The following is a 12,404-nucleotide window of genomic DNA, read 5'->3' on the forward strand; positions in this document are numbered from 1 at the left end:
CAAGCTCACTTCTGCATTGAAACCAATGAGCTTTTAACCCCAGCTTGTTCAATTAAGCTTTGGTAATAAAACCTGGAAGCTCATTGGTTTCTATGCAGAAGTGAGCTTGATTGTGCACTTTCTATATTATATATATATATATATATATATATATATATATATATATATATATATACACATATACATATACATATATATATATATATATATATATATATATATATACATATATATATATATATACAATACAGAAAGTGCACAATCAAGCTCACTTCTGCATAGAAGCCAATGACCTTCCAGGTTTTATTACCAAAGCTTAATTGAACAAGCTGGGGTTAAAAGCTCATTGGTTTCAATGCAGAAGTGAGCTTGATTTTGCACTTTCCAGCTTTAGTAAATAAACCCCATTGTGTACTTAAAAGTGGGGTATGCCTGTATGTAATGTTTCATATTTACTTGACTAAATCTAGAAATTACAATTAAATGAAGTCCAGACCATAGTAAATAAGGAAAGTTAATATGTACAAACCACAGTATATTTCCTTTAAATTGTATTTATGGGTGATATCTTTTTAAACCCAAAGTCACATGTTTATCATTAAAAATAAATAAATAAATAATAATAATAAAAAAAAAAAAATATATATATATATATATATATATATATATATATATATATTCACACTGCGGTAGCCAGGAAAGAACGGTTAGAGCGATGATGGCAAGCCAAGATATTCTGCCAGGGAACGTTGGCACACGCCTCCTCTATTACTCTTGAAAAGGAGTGCTAAAACATCCGACATATGTTTAAAGCATCTATACCGTGTGCTTGGAGGCAAATAGGCAAGACGTGTCACTACCCAGAATCCCCTGCAGCAGCAGAGACACCATATGTTGTGCAATTCTGCAACAGCTCTTGAACTAGCTCAGGGCACGTAAATAAAGACACTTTATTGGCATTTTCATTTTACTCATTTCATCAAGTCTTCATGGCCAACTTTTATAAGCATATATACATTTGGTGTAAGTAGAAAGGACTAAGTAGCTCAGTGAATGAAAACGCTGGACGTCCGAATATCCTTGATAGATCACTAAGTAGCTAGGATCACAGCAACTAACAGTATGATGGTTAATTATTGAAAACTTTTCAATTGAAATCTGTCTGTGAAGGTTCTGATTGTACCTGGTCATGTTATATCTAGTAGTAGACGTTCACATTCAGCTAGACCTGTTCTGTAATGTTAAAGACGTTTCATAGCTTGGACAAGAGTTGACCTTTAAAAACACTTCTGTCCAAAACACTTAAGTTCTTCTTTCATTTATTTAGCATTTTCAATAAAAGTAGTTAGACACATTTAACCGTGCTTATTCTGTAATGTTGAAAATATTTCGTAGGTTGTCCATGCCTCTTCTTCATTTCCAACCAGTGTCAGAAAAATACCCCAGCATTTATATTCACACAGGTTGTACCAACATCTTGATATAATGACATCTGCCTTTCCCATGGTGACTGGATCAGAGTGTTGGTACTACCTGTGTGGGTATAAATCCAGAACTATTTTCCTGACTTGCATTAGAACTGAAGAAGTGGCTTGGACAACCTATGAAATGTCTTTACCATTACGGAACAAGTTCAGTTTAATGTGACTAACTACTGCTAGATATACTGTTTATTGGAAATGAAAAAAGAAAAAGAGTAAAGGAGAGCTTATGAGTTTTATAACATACAATACATAATACATAAGTGTTCCTAAAAGTCAAGTGACCAAGCAACCACTGCTGAGATGTTCACCAGAATTCACATTTCCCCCAAACTGCTTTGGCCAGATTATAGTGTGGCAGTGTGACATGTTGGCATTAATGGGGTTATAAAGATGTAGGTTTTTTAGAATGCATGAAGGTAAAAAACCTTCTGTGTGCAGGAGCCCCCCCAATCCCCACCAATCTCCACCAATACTTACCTGGTCCCTCTCAATCCAGTGGTGTGCACAAGAGCATTGGCTCTCTGGGGACTCTCCCTCATTCGCTGAGACAAGCGAGACAATGAGGAGAGAGAGAGGGTGGGACAGAGCCGTCGCTTTGTGTCTTAATAGACACGCAGAGCAATGACTCAGGAGTGCTCCCGCTCCGGTGCCCCCATTGCAAGCTGGAGCCTGGAGCGCCGGCAAGGGACCCAAGAAGAAGAGGTTCTTCTGCACAGAGCAGATAAGTATGACATGCTTGTTTATTTATTTATTTTTTATTTTAATTGTTCCCTTTAATATCACTTTAAATCAATTTGGCAGTACTTTAATAGTAGTGATCAGGTCATAACACTACAGTTTAGACATATTGCATTTCTTTATCCAGTATTCTTGGTGCCCCAATTCTTCAGCCTTGAAACCTTCCAAATTTCAACATTTCTGGTAGTGATGAGAGCTTGCTGCAACCTTTAACCTACTGCACTTTCTGCTGGCCTAGTACCATGATGGGCATTCTCTCTGGCCAATAGGAATGTGTGGGAGGTAAGAGGGGGCCAAAGTGCGAATTTATGTTAAACACACTCTGAAATACCGGGAAGGGCATCTAAGGATCTTCTTGGATCCTGCATTGGTGTACTGCAATCTATTCACTATCATTGCATCACTAGAAAAATACATTAAGCAAATAATTGGGGAGCCCAATGGCAGTAAAGTGACACCTCCATTATGGCCTTATATAGGAGGGGCTGGAAGCAAAAACCTACAGAGAAATTTTGTTATTGGAGTGCCTCAGAGAAATAAGAAATCCTGTGTTTTCATCCATAATTGCCAACACAAAAAATGCCCGTTTTAGTAGAATTAGTTGAAGTGGCACCAACAGAAAATTCATCATGGTGCCAGGCATCAGACTGCATAATATTGTACAGCCCTTGCTATATGCCTTAAAATAATTAAATTAAATTAAATGAATCCTACAAACTCTGATTGCATTTATAATTAATTCTATTTTTCCCCAAGTCAGGAGCTAAAAACCCCACAGTGCGATTGTTTTCCGTAAACACAGAATCCCTCACAAGCCTAGTATTTAAGGAAATTCTTGCACCACCGGAAATTCGATCTGGGTAAGAATGTTCATAGTACAATTAATATTTATTATTATTATTATTATTATTGTTATTATTTACAGAAAACTGTTCAAACTTGGCATCTCTGTTTTATTCACTACCCTGGAGCAGCATGCAATTTTAAGGCTGGGTTAACATATATGCAGTGCAGGACACCACATGTGATTCAAATAGGAATCACACCGCATTCCTATTCAAAGCACATGTGATGTCTGTGCGGTGTGATTTGAGCCATATATTTGTATGGCTCAAATCGCACCAAATCCACACAAAAAGGGTGCAGGATCCTATTTTTTCCCCACGTTGGAATCAGATCAATTTAGATTCACACTTGAACAATCTGATTCTGTCAATTGCACTGCATTCTGTGAACAGTTTTGGGGTGTCATTAGCATAACATTGACACCACACTGTGGTTCACATAAACACCATATGATTTCAGTGCAGTGCGGGATATGCACAGTATTTGCTGGGGTTCCCGCACCGTGTATATGTGACCCAAGCCTAATGCCACATAAACACAATCAGAATTTCGGCCAGCAAAAGACCGATGAGAGCTTTTCATTCGAAAATGCGACCGTGTGTATGCTCCATCAGAATTTAGCTGGCCGAATTACCACCAGCAAAAATTTGATAACATGTTCTCAATTTTCCCGATGGAAAAACTTTCTATCGGAAATTCCAATCCTGTGTATCCAATTCCGACGCGCAAAAACTCACGCATGCTCAGATTCAACTACGAGATGGATGATATTGGCTACTAGGTATTGAACGTCCTTTTTCTAGTCCCGTCGTATGTGTTGTACGTCACCGCATTCTTGGTGGTCGGAATTTGGTGTGACCGTGTGTAGGCAAGACAGTTTGAGCGGAATTCAGTTGGAATTCCGACGGGAAAACCATCAGAGCTTCTTCCGACAAGAATTCCGATCGTGTGTACACGGCATAAGAGATTTTTCATTTAAATCCTTACATGTTTAAATTGTATGTAAATGTTGGCCACAAAATTCTCTTACTTTATGGCTGTTAAATGTAACACTGACAGCATTTTGTTATATTTTTCAGTAAGTGCAAAATAATAATCAGGTTTGAAATTCAGAATCATCCTTTGTCCTCCACACAGTTCTTGCGTTATCTCAAGAAGTCAAATTAGCCCTCCTAGTTCCTGGAACCACAGAATGAGTGGTCTCTATGTTGTGGAGAAAATGATAGGAAGTGGAATTGAGTAGTTTAGCAAAAAGACACTGGGCGGGGATGACACCTCTCAGCCCACAAAAATGCTGTGTGTTGTCAGGCAAAAACACAACATAGGAGCTGAGTGCATTTTTGGCAGATCAACAGGCACTGTTCTGTAGTGATGGCCGAACGGTTCGCCCGGCGGTCGTTTCGCGGCGAATTTCCGACTTTCGCCGTCCGCGGGTTCGAACGCCTTTTTCCGTCGTTCGCCCCGGCGGACTTACGTGTTTAATGTATACAAGAACTTTAACCTTTCGTGACACGTTTATCATGTGTTACAGGACAACCAATTGAGACATGACAGCTCATGGACACTTGGACATTCCCCCTAACCTATAAATACACCCGATCCGGTGGCCATTTTACATTCTTTCTTCTGTCACTGTAGGGAAAGGATCCTGTGTGGAGTAGGGACAGAGAAAACGCTAGCTATTTGGTACACAAAAGTTCTTTTCAGGACTGGTATAGGTGTTAGGTCAGCAGCCTGAGTTTCTTTTGTCAGTTTAGATAAAGGGACAGAGCGCTGTATGCTGCTATTTTAGGGACAGCTCAGCCAGATTAGTCTTTCTTCATCATCATCATCATCATCATCATTAGCTGTTACTATCAGGTCCACAAAAGAGCTGTTCCAGCTAATCGTTCCAGCCTACTCTTTTTTGCCAATTTGTATAGGGACAGGCAGGAAGCAGTGTGTCAGGCAGTGAGGATAATTTTAAAGACTTGCTGTTACTATTAGTTCCACAAAGGTTCTTTTCAGGACTGGTATCAGTGGTACGGTAATAGGCTTGTACACGTATAATATTCTTTCTTCCAAATATAGAAAGAATATTATACTTGACTGCTGCCCTTCTGCTGCAGTCTGCTAATCATTCACAACTCACTTGTTCCACAAAGCTCTTTATCAGGACTGGTAACTTGGTCTGTCTAGGGTGCTACGGTACATAGGCTTGGGTGCGGTACAGTCTGCTGTTCTGTAAGGACCGCTATCGGTCCACAATACATAGGGTTGCCGTGCACTACTGCTGACCGCTGCCCTATACTGCAGCAGTCCTTCAGCGGTATAGGGACTGACGCACAGTCTGCTAAACACTAATACACAACCTGCTTGGTCCACAAAAGTTCTTATAAGGACTGGTAACTTGGTATAGGGTGCTACGGTACATAGGCCTGAGTGCAGTACAGTCTGCTGTTCTGTAAGGACCGCTATCGGTCCACAATACATAGGGTTGCCGTGCACTACTGCTGACCGCTGCCCTATACTGCAGCAGTCCTTCATTGGTATAGGGACTGACGTACAGTCTGCTAATCACTAACACACAACCTGCTTGGTCCACAAAAGTTCTTATAAGGACTGGTAACTTGGTATAGGGTGCTACGGTACATAGGCCTGAGTGCGTTACAGTCTGCTGTTCTGTAAGGACCGCTATCGGTCCACAATACATAGGGTTGCCGTGCACTACTGCTGACCGCTGCCCTATACTGCAGCAGTCCTTCATTGGTATAGGGACTGACGTACAGTCTGCTAATCACTAACACACAACCTGCTTGGTCCACAAAAGTTCTTATAAGGACTGGTAACTTGGTATAGGGTGCTACGGTACATAGGCCTGAGTGCGTTACAGTCTGCTGTTCTGTAAGGACCGCTATCGGTCCACAATACATAGGGTTGCCGTGCACTACTGCTGACCGCTGCCCTATACTGCAGCAGTCCTTCAGCGGTATAGGGACTGACGTACAGTCTGCTAAACACTAATACACAACCTGCTTGGTCCACAAAAGTTCTTATAAGGACTGGTAACTTGGTATAGGGTGCTACGGTACATAGGCTTGAGTGCGGTACAGTCTGCTGTTCTGTAAGGACCACTATCGGTCCACAATAGATAGGGTTGACGTGCACCACTGCTGACCGCTCACCTATACTGCAGCAGTCCTTCAGCGGTATAGGGACTGACGTACAGTCTGCTAATCACTAACACACAACCTGCTTGTTCCACAAAAGTTCTTATAAGGACTGGTAACTTGGTATAGGGTGCTACGGTACATAGGCCTGAGTGCGTTACAGTCTGCTGTTCTGTAAGGACCGCTATCGGTCCACAATACATAGGGTTGCCGTGCACTACTGCTGACCGCTGCCCTATACTGCAGCAGTCCTTCATTGGTATAGGGACTGACGTACAGTCTGCTAATCACTAACACACAACCTGCTTGGTCCACAAAAGTTCTTATAAGGACTGGTAACTTGGTATAGGGTGCTACGGTACATAGGCCTGAGTGCAGTACAGTCTGCTGTTCTGTAAGGACCGCTATCGGTCCACAATACATAGGGTTGCCGTGCACTACTGCTGACCGCTGCCCTATACTGCAGCAGTCCTTCATTGGTATAGGGACTGACGTACAGTCTGCTAATCACTAACACACAACCTGCTTGGTCCACAAAAGTTCTTATAAGGACTGGTAACTTGGTATAGGGTGCTACGGTACATAGGCCTGAGTGCGTTACAGTCTGCTGTTCTGTAAGGACCGCTATCGGTCCACAATACATAGGGTTGCCGTGCACTACTGCTGACCGCTGCCCTATACTGCAGCAGTCCTTCATTGGTATAGGGACTGACGTACAGTCTGCTAATCACTAACACACAACCTGCTTGGTCCACAAAAGTTCTTATAAGGACTGGTAACTTGGTATAGGGTGCTACGGTACATAGGCCTGAGTGCGTTACAGTCTGCTGTTCTGTAAGGACCGCTATCGGTCCACAATACATAGGGTTGCCGTGCACTACTGCTGACCGCTGCCCTATACTGCAGCAGTCCTTCATTGGTATAGGGACTGACGTACAGTCTGCTAATCACTAACACACAACCTGCTTGGTCCACAAAAGTTCTTATAAGGACTGGTAACTTGGTATAGGGTGCTACGGTACATAGGCCTGAGTGCAGTACAGTCTGCTGTTCTGTAAGGACCGCTATCGGTCCACAATACATAGGGTTGCCGTGCACTACTGCTGACCGCTGCCCTATACTGCAGCAGTCCTTCATTGGTATAGGGACTGACGTACAGTCTGCTAATCACTAACACACAACCTGCTTGGTCCACAAAAGTTCTTATAAGGACTGGTAACTTGGTATAGGGTGCTACGGTACATAGGCCTGAGTGCGTTACAGTCTGCTGTTCTGTAAGGACCGCTATCGGTCCACAATAGATAGGGTTGACGTGCACCACTGCTGACCGCTCACCTATACTGCAGCAGTCCTTCAGCGGTATAGGGACTGACGTACAGTCTGCTAATCACTAACACACAACCTGCTTGTTCCACAAAAGTTCTTATAAGGACTGGTAACTTGGTATAGGGTGCTACGGTACATAGGCCTGAGTGCAGTACAGTCTGCTGTTCTGTAAGGACCGCTATCGGTCCACAATACATAGGGTTGCCGTGCACTACTGCTGACCGCTGCCCTATACTGCAGCAGTCCTTCATTGGTATAGGGACTGACGTACAGTCTGCTAATCACTAACACACAACCTGCTTGGTCCACAAAAGTTCTTATAAGGACTGGTAACTTGGTATAGGGTGCTACGGTACATAGGCCTGAGTGCGTTACAGTCTGCTGTTCTGTAAGGACCGCTATCGGTCCACAATAGATAGGGTTGACGTGCACCACTGCTGACCGCTCACCTATACTGCAGCAGTCCTTCAGCGGTATAGGGACTGACGTACAGTCTGCTAATCACTAACACACAACCTGCTTGTTCCACAAAAGTTCTTATAAGGACTGGTAACTTGGTATAGGGTGCTACGGTACATAGGCCTGAGTGCAGTACAGTCTGCTGTTCTGTAAGGACCGCTATCGGTCCACAATACATAGGGTTGCCGTGCACTACTGCTGACCGCTGCCCTATACTGCAGCAGTCCTTCATTGGTATAGGGACTGACGTACAGTCTGCTAATCACTAACACACAACCTGCTTGGTCCACAAAAGTTCTTATAAGGACTGGTAACTTGGTATAGGGTGCTACGGTACATAGGCCTGAGTGCGTTACAGTCTGCTGTTCTGTAAGGACCGCTATCGGTCCACAATACATAGGGTTGCCGTGCACTACTGCTGACCGCTGCCCTATACTGCAGCAGTCCTTCAGCGGTATAGGGACTGACGTACAGTCTGCTAAACACTAATACACAACCTGCTTGGTCCACAAAAGTTTTTATAAGGACTGGTAACTTGGTATAGGGTGCTACGGTACATAGGCCTGAGTGCAGTACAGTCTGCTGTTCTGTAAGGACCGCTATCGGTCCACAATACATAGGGTTGCCGTGCACTACTGCTGACCGCTGCCCTATACTGCAGCAGTCCTTCATTGGTATAGGGACTGACGTACAGTCTGCTAATCACTAACACACAACCTGCTTGGTCCACAAAAGTTCTTATAAGGACTGGTAACTTGGTATAGGGTGCTACGGTACATAGGCCTGAGTGCGTTACAGTCTGCTGTTCTGTAAGGACCGCTATCGGTCCACAATACATAGGGTTGCCGTGCACTACTGCTGACCGCTGCCCTATACTGCAGCAGTCCTTCAGCGGTATAGGGACTGACGTACAGTCTGCTAAACACTAATACACAACCTGCTTGGTCCACAAAAGTTTTTATAAGGACTGGTAACTTGGTATAGGGTGCTACGGTACATAGGCCTGAGTGCGTTACAGTCTGCTGTTCTGTAAGGACCGCTATCGGTCCACAATACATAGGGTTGCCGTGCACTACTGCTGACCGCTGCCCTATACTGCAGCAGTCCTTCAGCGGTATAGGGACTGACGTACAGTCTGCTAAACACTAATACACAACCTGCTTGGTCCACAAAAGTTCTTATAAGGACTGGTAACTTGGTATAGGGTGCTACGGTACATAGGCTTGAGTGCGGTACAGTCTGCTGTTCTGTAAGGACCGCTATCGGTCCACAATACATAGGGTTGCCGTGCACTACTGCTGACCGCTGCCCTATACTGCAGCAGTCCTTCATTGGTATAGGGACTGACGTACAGTCTGCTAATCACTAACACACAACCTGCTTGGTCCACAAAAGTTCTTATAAGGACTGGTAACTTGGTATAGGGTGCTACGGTACATAGGCTTGAGTGCGGTACAGTCTGCTGTTCTGTAAGGACCGCTATAGGTCCACAATAGATAGGGTTGACGTGCACCACTGCTGACCGCTCACCTATACTGCAGCAGTCCTTCAGCGGTATAGGGACTAAGAGTTTTGTCACAGGGTCATTTAAAAAATGACATGCAGAGGAAGAGGCAGGCCCTTCCGCAGGGGTGGTAGGGGTAGGGCAGGAGCAACAGGCTTGAGCCAAAGTGGGAAGTTGCAGAAGGTGCGTTCAATTACTTTAAAGGATGCACCAGACTTGGTTGAGTGGCTCGCTCAGCCTTACTCTTCTGCACCCTCCTCATCCTCTCGATCTGCACCCTCTTCTTCACTCTCTGCTATGTGCACCCCCAAAGACACTACCACCAACAACACGACCACCACCACCACCACCACATACCTTCCGCTTGAGTCACTGGAATTATTTTCCGATCCATATCAAGAGGACATTTCTGATGCGCAGCCACTCTTGGTATTGGATCAGGAAGAGGAGGTAGCAACAAGCGCTACTCAGCAGTCTGACGCCAGTACCCAGATCAGCCCAAGGAGGAGGTTGGTCCCCGGTGTTGCTGCCTACTCTACTTATAGCGGTGGGGAAGGTGACGTTGATGATGACGTGTCTAGTGATGTCACGTGGGTGCCCACAAGAGAGGAAGAGGAGGGGAGTTCAGAGGGAGATATGGACCAGCAGATAGGGAGGAGAAGCAGCAATGACTTACATTGCACAGCAGGGACAAAGCAGACTGCAAATGTATCAGGAGCGAGTCATCGACCATGTACGGTCACATCTGGCGCTCCCAGGACACCGGCACATGGCTCCGCAGTGTGGGCTTTTTTTAACGTGTCCGCTGCTGACAATAGCGTTGCCATCTGCAATCTTTGCAGTCAACGCGTTAGTCGCGGTAAGCCCAATACTCACCTAGGGACGACCGCCTTAAGAAGGCACATGAGCAGCCATCACCGAGCCCAGTGGGAGCAACGGAACACACAAAGCCACACTGCAGGCTCTCACCGTCCAGCCTCGTCTTCTACTTCTCCTTCTCCTCTCTCCTCACAATTGTCCTCCACTCCACCTTCCATCACGCCAAGCTCACATTTTTCTGCAAAAAGGCAGGCTTCCGTGGGCCTAATGTTTGAGCGTAAAAAAATGATGACGCCGGATAACCCTCTTGCCCAACGGTTGGCGGCTGGCTTGTCAGAACTCATAGCCCGCCAACTACTGCCATATAAACTGGTGGACTCGGAGGCCTTTCGCAAATTTGTGGCCATTGGAACACCACAATGGAAGGTCCCAGGAAGGAAGTATTTCTCAGAGAAGGGCATCCCAGAGCTATATGGCCATGTTCAGCGGCAAGTGAATGTATCTCTGGCACACAGTGTCGGTGCCAAGATACATCTGACCACAGACACGTGGTCTAGCAAACACGGGCAGGGAAGGTATATCAGTTTTACTGCCCACTGGGTGAACCTTCTGACGGCCGTCAAGCATGTAACCCGTGGCACCCGTGTAGATTTGGTTTTACCGCCACGGATTGCATGCAGGCCTGACTCTTCTTCTCCTCCTCCTACTCCATCCTCCTCCCTCTCCTCCTCAGCTGCCTCCTCCTTTTCCGCTGCTAGCGTCTCTTCCACTGCACCGCCCAAGCTCCCCAGAACCTATTCCACATGCCAGGTGAGACATTGCCATGCCGTGCTGCGTCTGTTGTGCCTGGAAGCAAAGAGCCACACTGGCCCGGCACTCCTTTCAGCTTTGCGTTCACAGGCAGATGAGTGGCTAACACCGCTCAATTTGACAGTTGGTAAAGTGGTGTGTGACAACGGTGCCAATCTGCTTAGCGCATTGAAACAGGGCAAAATCACGCACGTGCCGTGCATGGCACACGTCTTAAACTTGGTCGTGCAGCGATTCCTTGTCAAATACCCTGGGGTCCAGGACATCTTGCGGCAGGCAAGGAAAATCTCGGCCCATTTCAGAAGATCTTACACGGCCATGGCTCGCCTTGCTGACATTCAGCGGCGACACCATCTGCCGGTCAGACGTCTTATTTGCGATTGCCCGACGCGATGGAACTCAACCTTCTATATGCTTGATAGGCTGCTCCAGCAGAAACGTGCAGTTAACGTCTACCTGTATGAACTCTGCGAAAGAAACGGTTCTGGGGAGCTGGGTTTTTTTTCACCGCGCCAGTGGCTGCTCATGCGCGACACATGCAGACTTCTGCGGCCATTTGAGGAGATCACCAAACTGGTCAGTCGCAGCCATGGCGCCATCAGTGACATGGTACCTTATGCCTTCTTTCTGGAGCGTGCATTGCGTCGTGTCATTGATCAGGCTGTGGAGGAGCAGGAGCGGGAAGATGAGGAAGTCGCAATGCTGGATGAATTCCCAGGGGGGGCTACTCTATCTGAGACAAGTCAACAACAGGAGTCTGATGAGGAGTCAGAGGAGGATGGTGCCGGGGCGGATGAGCAGGAGCAAGAAGAGCATGCTTTAAACCTTTCTGGGATCCCTGTTGTGCGAGGATGGGGAGAGGAGAATGAAGAGGACGACATTATCCTGGATGATGAGCAGGAGCCAGGCCACCACACCGCTTCCACTTTAGTGCAAATGGGGGCCTTCATGCTCCAGTGTTTTAATAGGGACCCCCGTATAAAAAGCATGAGGGTCAAGGACCAGTACTGGGTGGCAACGTACTTAGACCCCCGGTACAAACACAAAATGGCGGAAATGTTACCGCCGTCGCAGAGGGCTGTCAGAATGCAGCACTTCCAGGCCTTGCTTCGAGAAATGCTGCATTCTGCTTTTGCGTGCGCTGGCAGAGGAGCAATTCCCACTCCCAGAGAAGGATTTGCGGGTACCAATCCAACAGCGCCTGCAAGAAGAGGCCGGTTTGAAGATGTGTTGGTGACTTCGGATATGAGGTCATTCTTTCAGCCGACC

At 45.9% G+C, this 12,404-nt stretch overlaps 1 protein-coding gene across 1 annotated transcript in view; it reads left to right on the forward strand.

The window, feature by feature from the left end:
• Positions 1 to 12,404, forward strand: part of LOC143923753 (dipeptidyl peptidase 4-like) — a 179,437-nt gene that overhangs the window by 115,588 nt on the left and 51,445 nt on the right. The window contains exon 11 of the mRNA XM_077447582.1: positions 2,979 to 3,082. Coding sequence (XP_077303708.1) covers positions 2,979 to 3,082 — 104 coding nt within the window. The remainder of the gene's footprint in view (positions 1 to 2,978; positions 3,083 to 12,404) is intronic.

Source organism: Lithobates pipiens, unplaced genomic scaffold (assembly GCF_037356315.1).
Source record: "Lithobates pipiens isolate NorthernLeopardFrog02 unplaced genomic scaffold, aLitPip1_a1.2 Scaffold_22, whole genome shotgun sequence".
NCBI lineage: Eukaryota > Metazoa > Chordata > Amphibia > Anura > Ranidae > Lithobates > Lithobates pipiens.